Source organism: Lineus longissimus, chromosome 8 (genome assembly GCF_910592395.1).
Source record: "Lineus longissimus chromosome 8, tnLinLong1.2, whole genome shotgun sequence".
Taxonomy (NCBI): domain Eukaryota; kingdom Metazoa; phylum Nemertea; class Pilidiophora; order Heteronemertea; family Lineidae; genus Lineus; species Lineus longissimus.
This window is the reverse complement of record NC_088315.1, coordinates 2,590,312-2,600,239: the sequence shown is the minus strand read 5'-3', so window position 1 is coordinate 2,600,239 and position 9,928 is coordinate 2,590,312. Positions and strand designations below refer to the sequence as shown.

General features: G+C 40.2%; 1 protein-coding gene across 1 annotated transcript; it reads right to left on the bottom strand.

Annotated features, from left to right (window-relative positions):
- Window positions 1-57: 57 nt before the first annotated feature.
- On the bottom strand, window positions 58-9,575 carry LOC135493057 (sorting nexin-33-like). The gene is made up of 15 exons (XM_064779919.1): window positions 9,561-9,575; window positions 9,040-9,126; window positions 8,728-8,802; window positions 8,464-8,523; window positions 7,892-8,095; window positions 7,643-7,752; window positions 7,414-7,507; window positions 6,823-6,948; window positions 6,103-6,348; window positions 5,841-5,944; window positions 5,423-5,526; window positions 5,121-5,198; window positions 4,676-4,842; window positions 4,267-4,473; window positions 58-4,080 (listed from the first exon to the last, which is right to left on the bottom strand). The coding sequence occupies exons 1-15, from the start codon at window positions 9,573-9,575 to the stop codon at window positions 4,033-4,035; spliced, it is 1,725 nt and encodes a 574-aa protein (XP_064635989.1). The 3' UTR covers window positions 58-4,032.
- Window positions 9,576-9,928: the final 353 nt, after the last annotated feature.

The window sequence follows — 9,928 nt, the reverse complement described above, 5'->3', positions numbered from 1 at the left end:
CATGTCTTCAATTCAGTTTTAAAGTAGCATGCTGTGACAAAAAACATCAAAGACATCTTTTTTCACAGAATAGGGACATTTATTCATTTGTCATATGCTTTATACAAGTTTACATGCAGAAAATAATTTGGAGAATGATATCATAGACATTGCTTTAATACTTTGAGCACAGTGGAGAAAGGATTTCATTGGGCCAATTCGTGGTAATGGAATTATATTTCAGAAATATTTCTAAGAGACATCTTTTCTTTCCAAATGACAATAGCAAGTCACAATCACCTCAGACATATATTTCCATCAACAAAGAAGAGTTGCCCTTCAAGTAACATGATAGAAAGCAAAGTCAAATGTCCCTGAATCAGCTTTAAGAAACTCCCCTCCCTCCAATCAATGCAAATATCAAGCCCATCAATTAGCAGAAATAGTTTGAGCAAATACAGAGATGCTTGGCATTTAAAGAAATTATGTATGGGTGGTTTTAATGGTTGTGGCGCCACCAATAGGTGTAATGCAATATATTTAAAGTCTGCACTCTTTTGTACACTGGTTACCACTGGCACACCTAGTGGCGGCAAGGCAAACCACTTGTTGCCACTGTTTGTGGAGAGATAAGAGTTCCTTTAAACAACTTTTGATTCAAAGAGTTTAAGCCATTACAAACCAGAGCAAGAAGCAGCAAACATACAAAATACCAAAAGATATTCTATATCAAAATCTCAAAAGGATTTATCAAAGGACCCTGATTTACACATTTGATTCGGGTCAGAGTGACTTTGGTCATGGCAGCCTACAAGGTAGCCATGACAACATGACAATCAATTGAAATTCAACCAACCAGTGGCCATTTATCATGGCTTAGGTCGCAGATCACAATGTCAAACATTGCTCATCAAATCAATGAGAGGAGGCAATATCGTTTTTAAACGATTATAACTTATGTGCATGTTGAATGATGACACTACCTTACAAATGAGATCCTGTTGTGTATAATAGGTGGCAGGAGCAGATCTAGACTTGTCTAAAACTCTATTTAGAAACCTTGAGGCCAGAAATGTTTACTTCTTTTCGTGTGTGAAATAATTGGAAATGAAACAGGTAAGGTCAATTCAATCCAGATGCACATTTTGCGGTTCACGCAAGATTAGTCATCGAATTATCCAGATGCTTCCACCTAATGCTTCCACCTAATGCCCATAGCTGAGGATTGGAATGGTAAGAGTCAAGGAGATTCCACACACAAATAGGCCTGTACCTCTAGGGTTCCTATCAACACCAAGGTGAAAAAATGTATTATTCATTACATTTGTGTTCAACCTCCTATTCCTGTCTATCATACATGAGCATGCAATAATGAATTGTTTATAGAATATACAAGAGAATACAATGAAAGATAAAATTATAATCTATGGAAAACTATTCAATTCTATTATGTGCACTGCTCGAAAGTCCAATGTTTCCATGCGTGGCAACATGACCTACATGTATCCTACAAAAAACAATTCAAGCATCACTATAACGTGATGCTTTTATGAAAACTTCAACAGAACAAGTAATTACCTTCAACTTTGAATCAGCAACACGATTAACAGAAGCCGTTTCAGATTTGATATCCAGTGACGCTGGCACATGCATAAGTTTATAGGAATTCACATTCATGCATAGGCATAACCAGATATCTTGAAATCTTGAAATTCGGTTCCAACTTCGGATGATCGTGGTGCAGATACAAAGTCAGCAAAGGAATATCAACTGGATCTTTCAAGCCCAAAAACAACAGCTTTTGCACTCTCTTAAAGCATTTACCACTTACCAGAGGCTAGATTTTAAAATCTTAACCAAATTTCTTTGGACAATCTATAAAAAAAACCTCATTAAAGCACATAAATTCTACTAATAGCAAAAAACACTGCAAACCAGCTTGAAGACCATATCATAATGTTTATACTTGTACATGTATATATGCGCATACACAGCCACAGTCAAGCACTTCGGGTGTGTTTGGTAGTATTTACAGTGGCACAAGAAGCATATTACATTTTGATAATTCATAGTTCAAAATATCCCTAAGTTTTTATGTGTACATGTAGGCCTATGTCCCATAAATACACCAGCAGTTAATGAAATAATGACAGCTGCAATTATCAATACTACCAAGAATTAAAAAAAGCCAATCTTTATCAATTCTTGATACCATATGATGGGATCATGCATAGTTTTCCAAGTTTAATAGACCAATCCAGAAGCGACAAATTCTAGCATGATGTATGAATTGATCGATTTTCTGCCATAATGCTACAACACTTCATCATGTTCACCAACTCAACATTGGGCCATTATACCTTTGGGTGTCAACACTGATCAGGGTTGGCTCTGTGAATTTTTTCCTCCTTGACACTTTTTAGCCAAGTGGCTGTCACGTTTAGCCATATTGAGTCAGCTCCAGCCATTGCCGATCGTTTGTCCATTTTGGGGCCGACCCAGCCCGCAGTAACATGTGCGAGAATGGCAGCCCGCCAGTACTGAGACTAGCAAATCAACGAACGATTCGAGGAACACGTGACCGGAGACTCCATGGCAACGAAGCGAGCAGGCAACTAGCCGATAATGTATGCGTAAGGCGACCAGCAGCGCCACCAAAATCACGGTAGCGGCAATGGGTAGAACTACAATGCAGACGATAGCAACCACGTGTGATAGCGCGGCCGCCCGCAAATAATATTTGATATATGATAAAGCTTGACGGACTAACGATCGTTCCTTGGTGCATTTGGTGTGGAAGTGGATCTTTATGATAGACTTTGATCAATTTTCGCACAACACTATTACTCTCTCGCCAAATCATGGCAATTCAAATAGAATTCGCAAATTTTTTAGCCAGACATTGTTTTACATTCGCCAGTCGACACGCATGTGCAGCATTCGGAAGTGGCGAAAATGCGAAGGGGCGCGCCAACCCTGCTGATCTTTTAGGACACTGAACACCACTGTTAACACCAATTTCAAAATACAATGTACGTCATGCAGACTTTCTTAGAACTAGATATTAGCACAAAATCTGATGTCATGATCTTTCTGATAAGGCTGCCTAAAGGTGAGAAAACAGGGTTGATAACACTTATTAACAGCACAGACTGACTTGGTATTTTGAAACGAAAAGTCATAATCACTTGGACTTTTCATCAAATCTCATCAAAATCACAAAATTATCACAGACAACAAGCTAACCTATATAGGGGGCCATACTTTTAGTATGTATGCTTTAGAGGGGGATCCAAATTTAGGCCAATTAAGTGCAGGAGTGGGTATGATGGAGGGGGAACTGAGCGTATATAAAAGGTATGGCCCCCAAGATAGTAATGGGAGGGAATAGCATAAACACTTGCAGAGCAGGTTGATTAAAAAACCTCTGCACTAATGTGAGAGTGAACTGACTATCAATTACAATGATTTGTCCAAGGAAAAGAATCCCCTTTTGATATATCGTCAATGTGCAGGATCTAGGACAGAAGCAGATACTTATTTCAAATCAGATAATACGTGGAGCATTCTCATACATTTTGCCATTAACGAACTAAAATTGAAAGTATAGATATTTTGTATAGAAAGACGTGAGTATAATTTGATGACAGACCTGACTTTCCCATTGATACAAAGTGTGCCTAAACTTCCCAAGCACAGAAACACCCCAGTCTCAGAAACCACAGCACAAGTCAGAATGAAAGCACAAAGAAAACTCCCTCGAAGACGAGAGGTTGTCCGTTTCCTGTTGATACAGATGACACGTGTGGCTTCTGATGCAAACTACAGAGGTCAGCCAGCGACCTGAGGTGTATTGCCAAGTTTGCCTCAGTTATCAGACTGAACACGATAATACCAGTAAATATTAACCTTCTATCTATGATGGCGGATTTATTTTGATCACCCCGTATATGATACTTGTCTGCGAGGGTTTTTCAATACAAAGCATGCTACACCACACAAACGTGGTAAAGTGGATTGAAATAATATCAACATTGGCACCGTCTGCTAGTGCTATGCACTCTCATACAAATGTAGACTGTCTTCTAACTTGCTAGTAATCTGAAAAATAAATCAAATTGGTATTAGAATGCAAAAACGATAAAAAGATTGTCACATGCACGGAGGAACTTTGCTCCATGACCAATGCCTGTAACGTCAAAAAACTGGCACGAATGGTCACCACCTGGGGGAACTAAATGTGTAAATGGCAAAAGAAAACATCAAAACAGAACTATTCAACTTTACCTTTTTATAAAATTCTATCTGTTGCCTTAGATAAATCTGCATCATGAGTTTGAAATCTCGGACTCTTTCTTCCTGGAAGTAATTCTGCTCGCTCATTATTGCATAGGAGACGGTATCGGAGCGATTGATGACTGATTGCACCTCGGATTCACTCATCTTCCCCTCATCTTGTGACTTTTGGCACTCTTTCACTTTCGCCAAGGAACCCTGGAGGCAAGAACACAGAAATGAGATGATTTCTTCATTTTCACGTATGAGTATAGTCTTTAACAAGAGTCTCACAGACCTGGCCCTCAGCTGCAATATTGTCCAATGTGTAAGCAGCAGGGAGCTTACATAGCACCAGAGAGGTGCCCAGCTCACGCAAAGCGGTGGGTGTCAATTGTGACGGGGACTGTTAGTGACGTACCTTGTGAATCTGTATCATTTCTGGCCAACAGGAGAGAATGCCCTTGTATTCGCTTAGTGTTTCCATTGTTGGATAAAGATCGTGGACAGGCTGGGCAGCAAATAGTTGACCAATCTCATCATATGTCTTCCCAGTGTGTTTCATTGCCGTAGTTAACTTTTGTGAGTCTGGAAATAAAATGAGCAAATCACTGTTTGAACTGAAGAAACTAAAAGGAAATCGAATTGAAGCAGACCTTTACCCTAGTTTTGGGGTCTTGAAGATTACAGCTTACCTCAAACTCATTTGTCTCTGAATGTACTTTCTTAATGGGAAGTCTTGCAGTATAGTATTGACCTGACTTCAGTTTTTGGATTATACAGATTTATTGAGAACTGTTCATGTTAACGGCTGATAACCATTTTGATCAGCCAACGACATGGCCCCAGCCTCAAATAATACTTACAGACACCAGTATCGATGTCGAACGTAGCAGCAAGAGACTCAATGGAATGACCAATCTTCTGAAACTCTCTCTTAAATGCTGAAAAAGATAGTAGAAATTTCCGGTTTATCAAAAATGTTCTTCAAAGGTGTCCCTTCATCAATAACAAAGTTCACACATGATTTACATAGAAATGAAAACAAACTATTGACTTTACATCAGGCTAATTAACACCATCACATGACTATAATCAACCAGAGAGCATAGTAATTTCTATTCCAGTCAGCAGCAGGACATCTCCTGACTGAGTTCGCAGTACTTACGTCCTTGGTGTTTTTTCATGTTGTTTTCTGTAACTCCCAAAAGATGTCTCACACCATCATCCATGGACTTGGTAAACCGGGTGAATGTTTCTATGTTGTTTTCCCTAAAGGGAGAGAAATGAGACAAATAAAGTAAGAACAAGGATATATTAGGCTGTTGACATCACCAATCTAAACCCCAATGACAGGTCAGCAGGAACTATTGGTGGTGATAACTGCAGGGCCTGAGATAACATAGTTACTCAGTCATTGGCCATTTTGCTTTGTAACGTCAAAGTATTCTTCCCTGTTTTCTATTACAGCAAACGGGCTCCAAAATGGGCGGAAATGAAATAGTTTAAAGTTATTCCCAGTGCTCTCTTTGAAGATGGCGTCCAACCCTCAAATTTCAAATTGAACAGCACTTGTCTAAACTTACACCATGTTCAAATCCAATGGAGTAGCAGGCGTATGCACTGCAAGAAAAAATTTGGCCCCCTGAAACTCATCCTTCTCTGCCGCTCGTTTGCCAACTTTCCAGCGCTGAAAAAGAAACAAAAACCTATGGAAATATGACAATTATGAAGTTGAAACAGTTCTTTATAGATCTGTACAGTCGCTGCTTTGAGCTAAATATCATTGCATAGTGGACGGTGCACATTTTTTCAAATGTCATCAAGAACTTACTCGCACAAACCTACCTTTTCATCAGTACAAGTCAGGAAGTGCAAGAGCACCGCACTATTAGCAATCACAGGATGTCGCACCATTCGATTCAACCACAACTGCAGCAACCGCATCCGTTCTGAGATGAACTCATCCTCGTAGCGACCGGTAACTTGTTTATCAGGTATAGGGGGCGTTGCTACACAGGGAAACTTCTCACAGAGAATTTTGTGCAGCCAGTCAAAATGTTTGTAGCGTCGACTAACTTGGATGTTACTAAACTGAAAAGATGAATTAAACCAACTTTTTTTTACATTTCTGATGCTGTTACATAGGAAGCCTATTCAAACTTCTCCAAACTGCCAGCTACTTGAAGGTGTCAGGCTGGCGTAATAGTGCTTCAAGCACAAAACTTGTATTCAGCATATCATACATGTATGCATGCCAAAATACATCTTCAAAGGACTAATGAAATATATAGCAAATATTCCATATGGTATCATTAAATTCATAGCAGATGCACCTGACATGACTTAATGTATGCATATCTGGGCTGTAATTCAGACAGGTATGCCTGGAATGATTCACTTGGCACAGATGTGGAAATTCTGTATATACATATAACGAAGGAAAAGATGTTGAGTTGTAGCTGTGTCTATTCAATGTTCAACATGATGTTCTAGGCACACAACAAAATAGCAACTTTTTCCGAAATTTGGCAAAAACTGATAGAATTTTCAGCAAAGTTTACTTACTGACGGAGTTAACTGGTAGCAAATGAAGCTTTTCAGGCCCTTGTATTTATTTTCTTTCTTTGGCGATGCGACTACGCAGGTGAATGGGTTCTGTCCGCTCTCCCAACAAGGGCCATGGGAACCATCCTGAAAAAAGAAAATATGACAGAATAAGTGCAATGTACTATAATTTAAGTGAAATGTACAGAGGAATCCCTCTCAAAGCTCTGCAGGGTAAGAACGACATTTTCTCATCAGGAAACTAAAATGTTGCTGTATACACTTTAAGTGGGTCACCCGAGTGAAGGGTCAATATTCAAGATAAGACCAGAGTAATGCAATACAAGCCCCTATAAATGCAGTGTAATGAGGAAGATGACTAATTGCAATATTGACATTATTGACCGGCTAACCATAACTGTAGAGCACACAGTGCAAAGTTGTCTCCATTTCCCATACTACATGGTGAAAGAGGAAAGAACAACATATTCAGGGGAAAAACACACAATAACCGCCACCAGGGCTCCTGATAAGACATCAAAGGTTTTTTTCGAGGTACATTTCGACCTACTACTTGTCCTAGTATTGTATTGTGAAGAGAAGTATACTTACAACCACTCTGACTTTTTCTGCATCAGAAGGTGCCCCAGTACTTGTACCAAGAAGGTATGCCTCCCCACCACTTTTGGCAAATGTAGAGAATCGGCTAGAACAGACCAAATGGCAAAATTAGCTGATGGCTATCAAGGAATATAGTTGGCTAATTTGGAAGATGAGGTCTATCTTTGGATAAATGTAAAAAATTTCTTTTTAAATCCACTAATTCTTTTACACAACTAACCTGAAACCTTTTCCCCTCGCAGTGCCAAACCTATTGCCATCTGCCTTGGAGCCTGTATCTCTAATTTGGACACCTTTATTCCCAGCCGAATAGCTTGAACCACCACTCTCCTATATAGAGAAAGAAAATATAAGATGTATCAACACAACAGGTTTTTTAAGAAAATGATTTGATCACATTTCAAAACTGCTACGATTCAGGTAGTGCGAAACTTCACATACCCTATATTAGACATCAGGGTCAACTTACTTGGTCAGGTATTGTGCTGTCATCATCATCATCATCCCAGTCATCATCCCAATCATCCGAGGGCTGAGACTGCAGTTGCGGCTGCTGGCTAGGGGGCACATATGCCGGGGCTATTGGTTGCGAGTTGTACTCAGGAGCGTCCCAACTTGTCACCATTGGTGCTGGAGGGGGCGGCATCGTTGGCTCTGGTAGACTGGTGACAATCTGGAAATAAAGCATTGCATTTTATCAGCTGAATCCTATGCCTGGTGCAGCAGCTGTTGGGAGGGGGAGCGGGATCAAATACTAGGGCTATCGACTATGAGTTGGTCAGTTCTTGAAAGTTGCTGGTCAGGGGCGGCGTCACAATCGGGTAACAATCTGGAAATAGACGGGACTGGGTCACCTAATACCAGAGCCTGGGCTCTTCAGTGGGGGCTGGGACAAGCAAGTATGTTGAGGCTATAGTATTTGCTGTGAGCTGGTCTGGTCAGGACTGGTTGGGTGGCATTGTGGGTTCTTGGAGACTACAGACTACCTGGAAATATAGCATCGATTTGATGGTATTTCAAAATGACACCATATCATCTTACCCGTGTCTCAGCATCTGGGGTGTTGTAAACATGATCAGTGTCATCAACCGAGGGGGGCATCTAGATATAAACAAAAACAATCAAATGGAAGAAACTAAAGAGTAAGTTGAGGGCATAGTGCGGATATCATCTGCGGGTGATCTTAAGATGATTTTATAGAAGTGGCACTGCTCCCAAAGAGCTCACCAGTGCTTTTTGTCTCCTGTAATATGCAGCTAACTCCTGTATTCAGGAAATCTTCATAAATTCAAATTTCAGACTCACCTCCACATAGGCCATAGGGATGAGTCCATGGTTTCCAGAGGCATCCTCAGCATCCCACCATCCATCCCCAATATCCTAAAAGTGTTCATGAAAGAATACAGGGTGGAAAAACCTTTGAAGACAAAGTCAAAATGAGGTCTTCTGTCACACGACATGAAGTACCCTTTTTTGTTAGATTGCCAAGGACAATCAATATCTGAATATGCGATTACTCAGTTACATTCAAATGAGGCTACAGTCAAAACACTTCTCAGCTTATAATTTTTTCAGCTAACCTTGCTCAGAGCAGATAACAACAAGCTCTCATCTTACCTGTCTTAGAACTGTCAGATAGTCGTCTGCTATGATTGACAGCTCTCCATTTGCTGTGTCACCAACAAAGTCATACAGGACACGCGCCTGCAATCAGGAAAATTCAGAGATGCTAAAACACAGCCTATCGTTTGAATAGACGAATTCAAAGAAGTTTGTTTTGTCTTGAGAGTGACATCATAGTGACGGACGAATGTCATGACAAAATCCTGAAAAAGTCAGGGCAGCAAGATAGATGAAGACTGAAGTAGGCCTACTTAATTGGCCTACAACAGAAGACTAGAAGTCAGTATAGCCTAAGTTAGATAGAACTAAAATAAGTAGGCCTAAAGTCAGACAGAAATAAACAATTGAATAAAATGACCTGCAACAGCAACAATCAGGCAGAAAAAGTGCCGATATATAAATATATCATTAGGCTATGTAAATAGTTTGTTCAAATAAACAACAAAATCTTAAATTAAAAGAAGGGGAGGTCCCAAAATTAGGTCATTTAAAACCTGATAATAATTTCCTGGTACCTGAATGCTCGCCATTTTGCTATTTTACGTCAGTAGAGACTTTTGCGCCATGCATTCATTCAAGTGGTACTGGTATTTGTGAAGAAGTCAGTGAAGAGCACTGCGCGAGATTGGATTTAAAGTGCGCGCCATCTGTGAATATTATGCTGAACCAAACGAAATATGAAGACCATTCTGTGAACAAGGTTGTGACTCATATGGGCGGATATCCGATTAGCGCTCAAATGATTAAAGCCAATGAGGTGATGTTCTATATCATCAGAGAGTCACAGCCTGGCCGAATCAGTCCTGGCTGGCCCACCGTGTTGACAGCATGATGAGAGAGATGAGACGGTCACAGCCAGGCCGAACCAGTCCTGGCTGCTCCA

Excerpts from the sequence above, each read along its gene's own strand:
- LOC135493057 (XM_064779919.1), bottom strand. Across the intron at positions 8,524-8,727 it reads TCCCTATGGCCTATGTGGAG|ATGCCCCCCTCGGTTGATGA; the intron begins GTGAGTCTGAAA and ends GTTTATATCTAG. Across the intron at positions 6,349-6,822 it reads GCTACCAGTTAACTCCGTCA|TTTAGTAACATCCAAGTTAG; the intron begins GTAAGTAAACTT and ends TCATCTTTTCAG.